The 15,893-nt window shown below is 41.4% G+C and overlaps 1 protein-coding gene across 1 annotated transcript in view; it reads left to right on the forward strand.

Annotated features, from left to right (window-relative positions):
* Nucleotides 1–15,893, forward strand: part of LOC139415771 (RNA sensor RIG-I) — a 46,498-nt gene that overhangs the window by 4,185 nt on the left and 26,420 nt on the right. The window contains exons 2-4 of the mRNA XM_071163852.1: nt 3,810–3,941; nt 4,049–4,230; nt 14,495–14,645. Of these exons, the coding sequence (XP_071019953.1) occupies nt 3,810–3,941; nt 4,049–4,230; nt 14,495–14,645 (465 nt within the window). The remainder of the gene's footprint in view (nt 1–3,809; nt 3,942–4,048; nt 4,231–14,494; nt 14,646–15,893) is intronic.

Genomic DNA, 15,893 nt, shown 5'->3' on the forward strand with positions numbered 1-15,893 from the left:
ATCACCTGGGATGATGTAACAATGAGAATGGGCAGGTATTCCCTCGGATGAAGAAGCATCTCCGTGTTGCTGATTATGTGCTGTCACTCATTCTATAATTATTATCATTATTGTGTTTTGTGGCTGAGGGGTGGGTGGGGGGAGGTTGATGGGGATTGTGGAGGTGCTGGTGGTGTCCTATTGAGGGTTGATGGGGATGGTGGAGGTGCTGGGGGTGTCCTATTGAGGGTTGATGGGGATGGTGGAGGTGCTGGGGGTGTCCTATTGAGGGTTGATGGGGATGGTGGAGGTACTGGGGGTGTCCTATTGAGGGTTGATGGGGATAGTGGAGGTACTGGGGGTGTCCTATTGAAGGTTGATGGGGATGGTGGAGGTGCTGGGGGTGTCCTATTGAGGGTGAAGGGAGGGTGGAGGTGCTGGGGGTGTCCTATTGAGGGTGAAGGGATGGTGGAGGTGCTGGGGGTGTCCTATGGAGGGGGAAGGTATGGTGGAGTTGCTGGGGGTGTCCTATGGAGGGGGAAGGGATGGTGGAGGTGCTGGGGGTGTCCTATTGAGGGGGAAGTGATGGTGGAGGTGTTGGGGGTGTCCTATGGAGGGGGAAGGGATGGTGGAGGTGCTGGGGGTGTCCTATTGAGGGGGAAGGGATGGTGGAGGTGCTGGGGGTGTCCTATGGAGGGGGAAGGGATGGTGGAGGTGCTGGGGGTGTCCTATTGAGGGATGGTGGAGGTGCTGGGGGTGTCCTATGGAGGGGGAAGGGATGGTTGAGGTGCTGGGGGTGTCCTATGGAGGGATGGTGGGGGGGGGGGGGGTGGAGGTGCTGGGGGTGACCTATGGAGGGGGAAGGGATGTTGGAGGTGCTGGGGGGGTCCTATTGAGGGTGAAGGGTTGGTGGAGGTGCTGGGGGTGTCCTATTGAGGGGGAAGGGATGGTAGAGGTGCTGGGGGTGTCCTATTGAGGGGGAAGGGATGGTAGAGGTGCTGGGGGTGTCCTATTGAGGGTGAAGGGATGGTGGAGGTGCTGGGGGTGTCCTATTGAGGGGGAAGGGATGGTGGAGGTGCTGGGGGTGTCCTATTGAGGGTTGATGGGGATGGTGGAGGTGCTGGGGGTGTCCTATTGAGGGGGAAGGGATGGTGGAGGTGCTGGGGGTGTCCTATTGAGGGTTGATGGGGATGGTGGAGGTGCTGGGGGTGTCCTATTGAGGGTTGATGGGGATGGTGGAGTTGCTGCTGGGGGTGTCCTATGGAGGGGGGAGGGATGGTGGAGGTGCTGGGGGTGTCCTATGGAGGGGGAAGGGATGGTGGAGGTGCTGGGGGTGTCCTATTGAGGGATGGTGGAGGTGCTGGGGGTGCCCTATTGAGGGATGGTGGAGGTGCTGGGGGTGTCCTATGGAGGGGGAAGGGATGGTGGAAGTGCTGGGGGTGTCCTATCGAGGGGGAAGGGATGGTGGAGGTGCTGGGGGTGTCCTATGGAGGGGGAAGGGATGGTGGAGGTGCTGGGGGTGTCCTATTGAGGGGGAAGGGATGGTGGAGGTGCTGGGGGTGTCCTATTGAGGGATGGTGGAGGTGCTGGGGGTGTCCTATGGAGGGGGAAGGGATGGTTGAGGTGCTGGGGGTGTCCTATGGAGGGATGGTGGGGGGGGGGGGGGGGGGGGGGTGGAGGTGCTGGGGGTGACCTATGGAGGGGGAAGGGATGTTGGAGGTGCTGGGGGTGTCCTATTGAGGGTGAAGGGTTGGTGGAGGTGCTGGGGGTGTCCTATTGAGGGGGAAGGGATGGTAGAGGTGCTGGGGGTGTCCTATTGAGGGGGAAGGGATGGTAGAGGTGCTGGGGGTGTCCTATTGAGGGGGAAGGGATGGTAGAGGTGCTGGGGGTGTCCTATTGAGGGTGAAGGGATGGTGGAGGTGCTGGGGGTGTCCTATTGAGGGGGAAGGGATGGTGGAGGTGCTGGGGGTGTCCTATTGAGGGTTGATGGGGATGGTGGAGGTGCTGGGGGTGTCCTATTGAGGGGGAAGGGATGGTGGAGGTGCTGGGGGTGTCCTATTGAGGGTTGATGGGGATGGTGGAGGTGCTGGGGGTGTCCTATTGAGGGTTGATGGGGATGGTGGAGTTGCTGCTGGGGGTGTCCTATGGAGGGGGGAGGGATGGTGGAGGTGCTGGGGGTGTCCTATGGAGGGGGAAGGGATGGTGGAGGTGCTGGGGGTGTCCTATTGAGGGATGGTGGAGGTGCTGGGGGTGCCCTATTGAGGGATGGTGGAGGTGCTGGGGGTGTCCTATGGAGGGGGAAGGGATGGTGGAAGTGCTGGGGGTGTCCTATCGAGGGGGAAGGGATGGTGGAGGTGCTGGGGGTGTCCTATGGAGGGGGAAGGGATGGTGGAGGTGCTGGGGGTGTCCTATTGAGAGTGAAGGGATGGTGGAGGTGCTGGGGGTGTCCTATTGAGGGATGGTGGAGGTGCTGGGGGTGCCCTATTGAGGGATGGTGGAGGTGCTGGGGGTGTCCTATGGAGGGATGGTGGAGGTGCTGGGGGTGTCCTATTGAGGGTCGATGGTGCTGGGGGTGTCCTATTGAGGGGTGGTGGAGGTGCTGGGGGTGTCCTATGGAGGGATGGTGGAGGTGCTGGGGGTGTCCTATGGAGGGATGGTGGAGGTGCTGGGGTTGTCCTATGGAGGGCGAAGGGACCTATTGGGGAGGGGATTCTTCATGGAGGCACATTCAGTCATAGTTTTGTTTATTCTACTATTATACATGTATTTATTTTTCTTATTGTTTTCTATCATTATACCAGTTTACTGTGATTATGGACATGCACTCATGTCAACCTATATATTTGAACTTTTTATTTTCGTCCCAGAGGACATATATTTTGGTTTATTATTGTTGTTATTATTTTATTATTACTACTGTACCTACATTCTTAAAAAACTAAGACAGAAAAAGTTTACAAAATATGTAGGAAAAGCCATAAGAGGGAAAAGCAGGATCGGATGGGGGGACTGAGGGACGGGTAGAGAGGACAGTAGAGGGCTCTGAATAACCACTTTCTGTTGTGGCTAGAGTCTAACACTTCCTGTGGCACACATCAGAGGGTATGATTGGTCACCAAAAATGATTATGACATGTGCCAGGCCTTGCAGTCCTAAAATAGAAGGGGGGTGGGGAGAATTGACAGGTAAGAAAATAGCCTTGCTGAAATCCCCCCCCCGCCCCTCCCCCCCTCTAATTTCCTTAACTTTGTGGCTAGAGTCAAATACTTTCTATAGAACAAACTTCACATCAGGATAGGCTACCAAAATTAATAATTATTAGACTAATACACTTGAAACAAATAGCCAAACCGAAGACTGCAGACATTACTAGCGCCTCCCCCGCGATCTACTCGACATAAAGAAAAAAAAAATTAAACGCAGCCTAACATGAACAGAAATCCCAAACTAGCAAGCTAGTTGCAGCAGTGGAGAATTGAGTGCGCGGGGGGGGGGGGATTCTGGCAGGGGGGAGGGGGGATTCTGGGAGGGGGAGGTGGATTCTGGCAGGGGGAGGGGGATTCTGGCAGGGGGGAGGAGCTTTTCGGCACAACACCGTCACTTCCATCTTTACACCACTAGAAAGTGTCAATGTACAGCAATTCTAGCTTTTCTGCCCTTATTCCGCTTTACGGTCTCTCCTCTCCCTCTCATTTCACATGTAGGATACATTGTAGTCATTTAGCAGACACAGGGACTTCCAGCAGCAATTTGCTCAAGTGAGCTCTTAGTCGCTAGGCAACCTTTCCTCTTCTTCTCCTGAAATGAACCTTTGGTGTTCCGCGTTCCAGAGGTTGCAGAGAGGATCCTATCAGAGGAGAGTAAGTCTGTGACGGCAGCAGCCCAGGTGTTTCTAGACCAGGTGTGTCTCCTGGAGGAACTGGGATGGTACCAGGCCCTGCTAGATGCCCTGGAAGCAGAAGGTGTGTGTGTGTGTGTGTCTGTCTGTCTGTCTGTCTGTCTGTCTCCTGGACGAACTGGGATGGTACCAGGCCCTGCTTGATATTGTTGCTAATGTTGTTGTCTCTAGACTATAAGGGTCTGTGTGAGGCCCTGAAGGTGTGGGACTTTCAGACCCTGGAGAGCACCAAGCTACACAGAGTGCTTCTGGACCGGATAGAACCCCGCTTCACCAAAATGATCAAACCCAGAGACCTGCTGCTACACCTGGGAGATTGTCTCAGAAAGAGAGAGTGTGAAGAGATACAGGCGGTAAGTTATCTAGTCATAATATACTGGTTATATAGTCATAATATACTGGTTATATAGTTAAAATATACTAGTTATATAGTCATAATATACTAGTTATATAGTCATCATATACTAGTTATCTAGTCATAATATACTAGTTATATAGTCATAATATACTAGTTATATAGTCAATATACTAGTTATATAGTCATAATATACTAGTTATATAGTATTAATATACTAGTTATATAGTCATAATATACTAGTTATATAGTCATAATATACTAGTTATATAGTCATAGTATACTAGTTATATAGTATTAATATACTAGTTATATAGTCATAATTATACTAGTTATATAGTCATAATATACTAGTTATATAGTCATAATATACTAGTTATATAGTATTAATATACTAGTTATATAGTCATAATATACTAGTCATATAGTCATAATATACTAGTTATATAGTATTAATATACTAGTTATATAGTCATAATATACTAGTTATATAGTATTAATATACTAGTTATATAGTCATAATATACTAGTTATATAGTCAAAATATACAAGTTATTTAGTCAAAATATACTAGTTATATAGTCATAATATACAAGTTATATAGTATTAATATACTAGTTATATAGTATTAATATACTAGTTATATAGTCATAATATACTAGTTATATAGTCAAAATATACTAGTTATATAGTCAAAATATACTAGTTATATAGTCATAATATACTAGTTATATAGTCATAATATACTAGTTATATAGTCATAATATACTAGTTATATAGTCATAATATACTAGTTATATAGTCATAGTATACTAGTTATATAGTATTAATATCCTAGTTATATAGTCATAATATACTAGTTATATAGTCATAATATACTAGTTATATAGTCATAATATACTAGTTATATAGTATTAATATACTAGTTATATAGTCATAATATACTAGTTATATAGTCATAATATACTAGTTATATAGTATTAATATACTAGTTATATAGTATTAATATACTAGTTATATAGTCATAATATACTAGTTATATAGTCATAATATACTAGTTATATAGTCAAAATATACTAGTTATATAGTCAAAATATACTAGTTATATAGTCATAATATACTAGTTATATAGTCATAATATACAAGTTATATAGTATTAATATACTAGTTATAAAGTATTAATATACTAGTTATATAGTATTAATATACTAGTTATATAGTCATAATATACTAGTTATATAGTCAAAATATACTAGTTATATAGTCAAAATATACTAGTTATATAGTCATAATATACTAGTTATATAGTATTCATATACTAGTTATATAGTCATAATATACTAGTTATGTAGTCATAATATACTAGTTATATAGTATTAATATACTAGTTATATAGTATTAATATACTAGTTATATAGTCATAATATACTAGTTATATAGTCATAATATACTAGTTATATAGTCAAAATATACTAGTTATATAGTCAAAATATACTAGTTATATAGTCATAATATACTAGTTATATAGTCATAATATACAAGTTATATAGTATTAATATACTAATTATATAGTATTAATATACTAGTTATATAGTCATAATATACTAGTTGTATAGTCATAATATACTAGTTATATAGTCAAAATATACTAGTTATATAGTCAAAATATACTAGTTATATAGTCATAATATACTAGTTATATAGTCATAATATACTAGTTATATAGTCATAATATACTAGTTATATAGTCATAATATACTAGTTATATAGTCATAATATACTAGTTATATAGTCATAATATACTAGTTATACAGTATTAATATACTAGTTATATAGTATTAATATACTAGTTATATAGTCATAATATACTAGTTATATAGTCATAATATACTAGTTATATAGTCATAATATACTAGTTATATAGTATTAATATACTAGTTATATAGTCATAATATACTAGTTATATAGTCATAATATACCAGTTATATAGTATTAATATACTCGTTATATAGTATTAATATACTAGTTATATAGTATTAATATACTAGTTGTATAGTCATAATATACTAGTTATATAGTCATAATATACTAGTTATATAGTCATAATATACTAGTTATATAGTCAAAATATACTAGTTATATAGTCATAATATACTAGTTATATAGTCATAATATACTAGTTATATAGTATTAATATACTAGTTATATAGTATTAATATATTAGTTATATAGTATTAACATACTAGTTATATAGTCATAATATACTAGTTATATAGTCATAATATACTAGTTATATAGTCAAAATATACTATTTATATAGTCAAAATATACTAGTTATATAGTCATAATATACTGGTTATATAGTCATAATATACTAGTTATATAGTCATAATGTACCAGTTATATAGTATTAATATACTAGTTACATAGTATTAATATACTAGTTATATAGTATGAATATACTAGTTATATAGTATTACTATACTAGCTATATAGTATTAATATACTAGTTATATGGTATTAATATACTAGTTATATAGTATTAATATACTAGTTATATAGTATTAATATACTAGTTATATAGTCATAATATACTAGTTATATAGTATTAATATACTAGTTATATAGTGTTACTATACTAGTTATATAGTATTAATATACTATTTATATAGTATTGATATACTAGTTATATAGTCATGATATACTAGTTATATAGTCATAATATACTAGTTATATAGTCATAATATACTAGTTATATAGTATTAATATACTAGTTATATAGTCATAATAAACTAGTTATATAGTATTAATATACTGGTTATATGGTCATAATAGACTGGTTATATAGTCATAATATACTAGTTATATAGTCATAATATACTAGTTATATAGTATTAATATACTAGTTATATAGTCATAATATACTAGTTATATAGTCATAATATACTAGTTATATAGTCATAATATACTAGTTATGTAGTATTCATATAGTCATAGTATACTAGTTGTATAGTATTCATGTAGTCATAATATACTAGTTATATAGTCATAATATACTAGTTATATAGTATTCATATAGTCATAGTATACTAGTTGTATAGTATTAATGTAGTCATATTGCTAGTAATGTCTGCTCTAACCCTCTTATCTGTAATTTTGTAGTAGAATTAGAGGTTTAGAGCATTCCTTAGCTGTAATATTGTAGTAGTAGTAGAGGGTTAGAGCATTCCTTAGCTGTAATATAGTAGTAGTAATAGTAGTAGAGGGTTAGAGCATTCCTTAGCTGTAATATTGTAGTAGTAGTAGAGGGTTAGAGCATTCCTTAGCTGTAATATTGTAGTAGTAGTAGAGGGTTAGAGCATTCCTTAGCTGTAATATAGTAGTAGTAGTAGAGGGTTAGAGCATTCCTTAGCTGTAATATTGTAGTAGTAGTAGAGGGTTAGAGCATTCCTTAGCTGTAATATAGTAGTAGTAGTAGAGGGTTAGAGCATTCCTTAGCTGTAATATTGTAGTAGTAGTAGAGGGTTAGAGCATTCCTTAGCTGTAATATAGTAGTAGTAGTAGAGGGTTAGAGCATTCCTTAGCTGTAATATAGTAGTAGTAGTAGAGGGTTAGAGCATTCCTTAGCTGTAATATTGTAGTAGTAGTAGAGGGTTAGAGCATTCCTTAGCTGTAATATTGTAGTAGTAGTAGAGGGTTAGAGCATTCCTTAGCTGTAATATAGTAGTAGTAGTAGTAGTAGAGGGTTAGAGCATTCCTTAGCTGTAATATTGTAGTAGTAGTAGTAGTAGAGGGTTAGAGCATTCCTTAGATGTAATATAGTAGTAGTAGAGGGTTAGAGCATTCCTTAGCTGTAATATTGTAGTAGTAGTAGAGGGTTAGAGCATTCCTTAGCTGTAATATAGTAGTAGTAGTAGAGGGTTAGAGCATTCCTTAGCTGTAATATTGTAGTAGTAGTAGAGGGTTAGAGCATTCCTTAGCTGTAATATTGTAGTAGTAGTAGTAGAGGGTTAGAGCATTCCTTAGCTGCAATATTGTAGTAGTAGTAGTAGAGGGTTAGAGCATTCCCTAGCTGTAATATTGTAGTAGTAGTAGAGGGTTAGAGCATTCCTTAGCTGTAATATTGTAGTAGTAGTAGAGGGTTAGAGCATTCCTTAGCTGTAATATTGTAGTAGTAGTAGAGGGTTAGAGCATTCCTTAGCTGTAATATTGTAGTAGTAGTAGAGGGTTAGAGCATTCCTTAGCTGTAATATTGTAGTAGTAGTAGAGGGTTAGAGCATTCCCTAGCTGTAATATTGTAGTAGTAGTAGAGGGTTAGAGCATTCCTTAGTTGTAATATAGTAGTAGTAGTAGTAGAGGGTTAGAGCATTCCTTAGCTGTAATATTGTAGTAGTAGTAGAGGGTTAGAGCATTCCTTAGCTGTAATATAGTAGTAGTAGTAGAGGGTTAGAGCATTCCTTAGCTGTAATATAGTAGTAGTAGTAGAGGGTTAGAGCATTCCTTAGCTGTAATATTGTAGTAGTAGTAGAGGGTTAGAGCATTCCTTAGCTGTAATATTGTAGTAGTAGTAGAGGGTTAGAGCATTCCTTAGCTGTAATATAGTAGTAGTAGTAGTAGTAGAGGGTTAGAGCATTCCTTAGCTGTAATATTGTAGTAGTAGTAGTAGTAGAGGGTTAGAGCATTCCTTAGCTGTAATATAGTAGTAGTAGAGGGTTAGAGCATTCCTTAGCTGTAATATTGTAGTAGTAGTAGAGGGTTAGAGCATTCCTTAGCTGTAATATAGTAGTAGTAGTAGAGGGTTAGAGCATTCCTTAGCTGTAATATTGTAGTAGTAGTAGAGGGTTAGAGCATTCCTTAGCTGTAATATTGTAGTAGTAGTAGTAGAGGGTTAGAGCATTCCTTAGCTGCAATATTGTAGTAGTAGTAGTAGAGGGTTAGAGCATTCCCTAGCTGTAATATTGTAGTAGTAGTAGAGGGTTAGAGCATTCCTTAGCTGTAATATTGTAGTAGTAGTAGAGGGTTAGAGCATTCCTTAGCTGTAATATTGTAGTAGTAGTAGAGGGTTAGAGCATTCCTTAGCTGTAATATTGTAGTAGTAGTAGAGGGTTAGAGCATTCCTTAGCTGTAATATTGTAGTAGTAGTAGAGGGTTAGAGCATTCCCTAGCTGTAATATTGTAGTAGTAGTAGAGGGTTAGAGCATTCCTTAGTTGTAATATAGTAGTAGTAGTAGTAGAGGGTTAGAGCATTCCTTAGCTGTAATATGGTAGTAGTAGTAGTAGTAGAGGGTTAGAGCATTCCTTAGCTGTAATATTGTAGTAGTAGTAGTAGTAGAGGGTTAGAGCATTCCTTAGCTGTAAAATAGTAGTAGTAGTAGAGGGTTAGAGCATTCCTTAGCTGTAATATTGATGGACAACCTGAAGGGACCTATAGCAGCAGAGAAGCTGACTGACTGTTATATTGTTGTGTTGTAGATAGAGAACCTGAAGGGACCAATAGCAGCGGCAGAGAGGCTGACTGACTGTTATATTGTTGTGTTGTAGATCGAGAACCTGAAGGGACCAATAGCAGCAGCAGAGAGGCTGACTGACTGTTATATTGTTGTGTTGTAGATAGAGAACCTGAAGGGACCAATAGCAGCAGCAGAGAGGCTGACTGACTGTTATATTGTTGTGTTGTAGATAGAGAACCTGAAGGGACCAATAGCAGCAGCAGAGAGGCTGACTGACTGTTATATTGTTGTGTTGTAGATAGAGAACCTGAAGGGACCAATAGCAGCAGCAGAGAGGCTGACTGACTGTTATATTGTTGTGTTGTAGATAGAGAACCTGAAGGGACCAATAGCAGCAGCAGAGAGGCTGACTGACTGTTATATTGTTGTGTTGTAGATAGAGAACCTGAAGGGACCAATAGCAGCAGCAGAGAGGCTGACTGACTGTTATATTGTTGTGTTCTAGATAGAGAACCTGAAGGGACCAATAGCAGCAGCAGAGAGGCTGACTGACTGTTATATTGTTGTGTTGTAGATAGAGAACCTGAAGGGACCAATAGCAGCAGCAGAGAGGCTGACTGACTGTTATATTGTTGTGTTGTAGATAGAGAACCTGAAGGGACCAATAGCAGCAGCAGAGAGGCTGACTGACTGTTATATTGTTGTGTTGTAGATAGAGAACCTGAAGGGACCAATAGCAGCAGCAGAGAGGCTGACTGACTGTTATATTGTTGTGTTGTAGATAGAGAACCTGAAGGGACCAATAGCAGCAGCAGAGAGGCTGACTGACTGTTATATTGTTGTGTTGTAGATAGAGAACCTGAAGGGACCAATAGCAGCAGCAGAGAGGCTGACTGACTGTTATATTGTTGTGTTGTAGATAGAGAACCTGAAGGGACCAATAGCAGCAGCAGAGAGGCTGACTGACTGTTATATTGTTGTGTTGTAGATAGAGAACCTGAAGGGACCAATAGCAGCAGCAGAGAGGCTGACTGACTGTTATATTGTTGTGTTGTAGATAGAGAACCTGAAGGGACCAATAGCAGCAGCAGAGAGGCTGACTGACTGTTATATTGTTGTGTTGTAGATAGAGAACCTGAAGGGACCAATAGCAGCAGCAGAGAGGCTGACTGACTGTTATATTGTTGTGTTGTAGATAGAGAACCTGAAGGGACCAATAGCAGCAGCAGAGAGGCTGACTGACTGTTATATTGTTGTGTTGTAGATAGAGAACCTGAAGGGACCAATAGCAGCAGCAGAGAGGCTGACTGACTGTTATATTGTTGTGTTGTAGATAGAGAACCTGAAGGGACCAATAGCAGCAGCAGAGAGGCTGACTGACTGTTATATTGTTGTGTTGTAGATAGAGAACCTGAAGGGACCAATAGCAGCAGCAGAGAGGCTGACTGACTGTTATATTGTTGTGTTGTAGATAGAGAACCTGAAGGGACCAATAGCAGCAGCAGAGAGGCTGACTGACTGTTATATTGTTGTGTTGTAGATAGAGAACCTGAACCTGAAGCAGGACCAATAGCAGCAGCAGAGAGGCTGACTGACTGTTATATTGTTGTGTTGTAGATAGAGAACCTGAAGGGACCAATAGCAGCAGCAGAGAGGCTGACTGACTGTTATATTGTTGTGTTGTAGATAGAGAACCTGAAGGGACCAATAGCAGCAGCAGAGAGGCTGACTGACTGTTATATTGTTGTGTTGTAGATAGAGAACCTGAAGGGACCAATAGCAGCAGCAGAGAGGCTGACTGACTGTTATATTGTTGTGTTGTAGATAGAGAACCTGAAGGGACCAATAGCAGCAGCAGAGAGGCTGACTGACTGTTATATTGTTGTGTTGTAGATAGAGAACCTGAAGGGACCAATAGCAGCAGCAGAGAGGCTGACTGACTGTTATATTGTTGTGTTGTAGATAGAGAACCTGAAGGGACCAATAGCAGCAGCAGAGAGGCTGACTGACTGTTATATTGTTGTGTTGTAGATAGAGAACCTGAAGGGACCAATAGCAGCAGCAGAGAGGCTGACTGACTGTTATATTGTTGTGTTGTAGATAGAGAACCTGAAGGGACCAATAGCAGCAGCAGAGAGGCTGACTGACTGTTATATTGTTGTGTTGTAGATAGAGAACCTGAAGGGACCAATAGCAGCAGCAGAGAGGCTGACTGACTGTTATATTGTTGTGTTGTAGATAGAGAACCTGAAGGGACCAATAGCAGCAGCAGAGAGGCTGACTGACTGTTATATTGTTGTGTTGTAGATAGAGAACCTGAAGGGACCAATAGCAGCAGCAGAGAGGCTGACTGACTGTTATATTGTTGTGTTGTAGATAGAGAACCTGAAGGGACCAATAGCAGCAGCAGAGAGGCTGACTGACTGTTATATTGTTGTGTTGTAGATAGAGAACCTGAAGGGACCAATAGCAGCAGCAGAGAGGCTGACTGACTGTTATATTGTTGTGTTGTAGATAGAGAACCTGAAGGGACCAATAGCAGCAGCAGAGAGGCTGACTGACTGTTATATTGTTGTGTTGTAGATAGAGAACCTGAAGGGACCAATAGCAGCAGCAGAGAGGCTGACTGACTGTTATATTGTTGTGTTGTAGATCGAGAACCTGAAGGGACCAATAGCAGCAGCAGAGAGGCTGACTGACTGTTATATTGTTGTGTTGTAGATAGAGAACCTGAAGGGACCAATAGCAGCAGCAGAGAGGCTGACTGACTGTTATATTGTTGTGTTGTAGATAGAGAACCTGAGAACAGCAGCAGAGAGGCTGAAGGGACCAATAGCAGCAGCAGAGAGGCTGACTGACTGTTATATTGTTGTGTTGTAGATAGAGAACCTGAAGGGACCAATAGCAGCAGCAGAGAGGCTGACTGACTGTTATATTGTTGTGTTGTAGATAGAGAACCTGAAGGGACCAATAGCAGCAGCAGAGAGGCTGACTGACTGTTATATTGTTGTGTTGTAGATAGAGAACCTGAAGGGACCAATAGCAGCAGCAGAGAGGCTGACTGACTGTTATATTGTTGTGTTGTAGATAGAGAACCTGAAGGGACCAATAGCAGCAGCAGAGAGGCTGACTGACTGTTATATTGTTGTGTTGTAGATAGAGAACCTGAAGGGACCAATAGCAGCAGCAGAGAGGCTGACTGACTGTTATATTGTTGTGTTGTAGATAGAGAACCTGAAGGGACCAATAGCAGCAGCAGAGAGGCTGACTGACTGTTATATTGTTGTGTTGTAGATAGAGAACCTGAAGGGACCAATAGCAGCGGCAGAGAGGCTGACTGACTGTTATATTGTTGTGTTCTAGATAGAGAACCTGAAGGGACCAATAGCAGCAGCAGAGAGGCTGACTGACTGTTATATTGTTGTGTTGTAGATAGAGAACCTGAAGGGACCAATAGCAGCAGCAGAGAGGCTGACTGACTGTTATATTGTTGTGTTGTAGATAGAGAACCTGAAGGGACCAATAGCAGCGGCAGAGAGGCTGACTGACTGTTATATTGTTGTGTTGTAGATAGAGAACCTGAAGGGACCAATAGCAGCAGCAGAGAGGCTGACTGACTGTTATATTGTTGTGTTGTAGATAGAGAACCTGAAGGGACCAATAGCAGCGGCAGAGAGGCTGACTGACTGTTATATTGTTGTGTTGTAGATAGAGAACCTGAAGGGACCAATAGCAGCAGCAGAGAGGCTGACTGACTGTTATATTGTTGTGTTGTAGATAGAGAACCTGAAGGGACCAATAGCAGCGGCAGAGAGGCTGACTGACTGTTATATTGTTGTGTTGTAGATAGAGAACCTGAAGGGACCAATAGCAGCAGCAGAGAGGCTGACTGACTGTTATATTGTTGTGTTGTAGATAGAGAACCTGAAGGGACCAATAGCAGCAGCAGAGAGGCTGACTGACTGTTATATTGTTGTGTTGTAGATAGAGAACCTGAAGGGACCAATAGCAGCAGCAGAGAGGCTGACTGACTGTTATATTGTTGTGTTGTAGATAGAGAACCTGAAGGGACCAATAGCAGCAGCAGAGAGGCTGACTGACTGTTATATTGTTGTGTTGTAGATAGAGAACCTGAAGGGACCAATAGCAGCAGCAGAGAGGCTGACTGACTGTTATATTGTTGTGTTCTAGATAGAGAACCTGAAGGGACCAATAGCAGCACCAGAGAGGCTGACTGACTGTTATATTGTTGTGTTGTAGATAGAGAACCTGAAGGGACCAATAGCAGCGGCAGAGAGGCTGACTGACTGTTATATTGTTGTGTTGTAGATAGAGAACCTGAAGGGACCAATAGCAGCAGCAGAGAGGCTGACTGACTGTTATATTGTTGTGTTGTAGATAGAGAACCTGAAGGGACCAATAGCAGCAGCAGAGAGGCTGACTGACTGTTATATTGTTGTGTTGTAGATAGAGAACCTGAAGGGACCAATAGCAGCAGCAGAGAGGCTGACTGACTGTTATATTGTTGTGTTGTAGATAGAGAACCTGAAGGGACCAATAGCAGCGGCAGAGAGGCTGACTGACTGTTATATTGTTGTGTTGTAGATAGAGAACCTGAAGGGACCAATAGCAGCAGCAGAGAGGCTGACTGACTGTTATATTGTTGTGTTGTAGATAGAGAACCTGAAGGGACCAATAGCAGCAGCAGAGAGGCTGACTGACTGTTATATTGTTGTGTTGTAGATAGAGAACCTGAAGGGACCAATAGCAGCAGCAGAGAGGCTGACTGACTGTTATATTGTTGTGTTGTAGATAGAGAACCTGAAGGGACCAATAGCAGCAGCAGAGAGGCTGACTGACTGTCTGAAGAGAAGTGATAAACAAAACTGGTTCAAACTGCTGAAGTCGGCTCTGTACTCCTGTGAACTGACGGATGCCCTGCAGCTACTGGAACCTGACACAGGTAGGACACACGCACACACACACACACGCACACACACACACACACACACACACAGTTATGGCTGTGGCAGCATAGACAGACCTAGCAAAGCTGCAGCTGGTGTGGTGAAGAATTGTCTCAAATATAATACTCTTACAAGAACTTGTGAATTCAATATAGACTTTTAATACAAGTTATCAAGAGCCGTGCTGGTCCGCGGAACAGCCGACCCTTCTTAGCACTGACTCTGCTTTTATACATACAGTGGGGCAAAAAAAAGTATTTAGTCAGCCACCAATTGTGCAAGTTCTCCCACTTAAAAAGATGAGAGAGGCCTGTAATTGTCATCATAGGTACACTTCAACTATGACAGACTAAATGGGGGAAAAAAATCCAGAAAATCACATTGTAGGATTTTTAATGAATTTATTTGCAAATTATGGTGGAAAATAAGTATTTGGTCACCTACAAACAAGCAAGATTTCTGGCTCTCACAGACCTGTAACTTCTTCTTTAAGAGGCTCCTCTGTCCTCCACTCGTTACCTGTATTAATGGCACCTGTTTGAACTTGTTATCAGTATAAAAGACACCTGTCCACAACCTCAAACAGTCACACTCCAAACTCCACTATGGCCAAGACCAAAGAGCTGTCAAAGGACATCAGAAACAAAATTGTAGACCTGCACCAGGCTGGGAAGACTAAATCTGCAATAGGTAAGCAGCTTGGTTTGAAGAAATCAACTGTGGGAGCAATTATTAGGAAATGGAAGACATACAATACCACTGATAATCTCCCTCGATCTGGGGCTCCACGCAAGATCTCACCCCGTGGGGTCCAAATGATCACAAGAACGGTGAGCAAAAATCCCAGAACCACACAGACCTAGTGAATGACCTGCAGAGAGCTGGGACCAAAGTAACAAAGCCTACAATCAGTATATTTAATGCTGAGCTCTCCTTAGTGGTTCGCTCCTACACTGGCTCAAATCATCATCAACCTTCATGCCAGTCTTCCCTGATTGAGGAGAGATGAGCTGCTTCTCATCTACTTCTCTTCTGCTTCTCTTCTGCTTCTCTTCACGAGAAACATTACTGTGATGAATATTCCAGATTGTTTGCATAACAAAAGAACATTAATCTCAGACACCGGTACATACCCCCACCCGGGGGGGGGGGGTTTCTTCACAGTCCCCAAGTCCAGGACGAATTCACGGGAAACCCTCTATACAGAGCCGTGATCACATGGAACTCCCTTTCCTTACTCAAGC

This window comes from Oncorhynchus clarkii, chromosome 9, assembly GCF_045791955.1.
Source record: "Oncorhynchus clarkii lewisi isolate Uvic-CL-2024 chromosome 9, UVic_Ocla_1.0, whole genome shotgun sequence".
Taxonomy (NCBI): domain Eukaryota; kingdom Metazoa; phylum Chordata; class Actinopteri; order Salmoniformes; family Salmonidae; genus Oncorhynchus; species Oncorhynchus clarkii.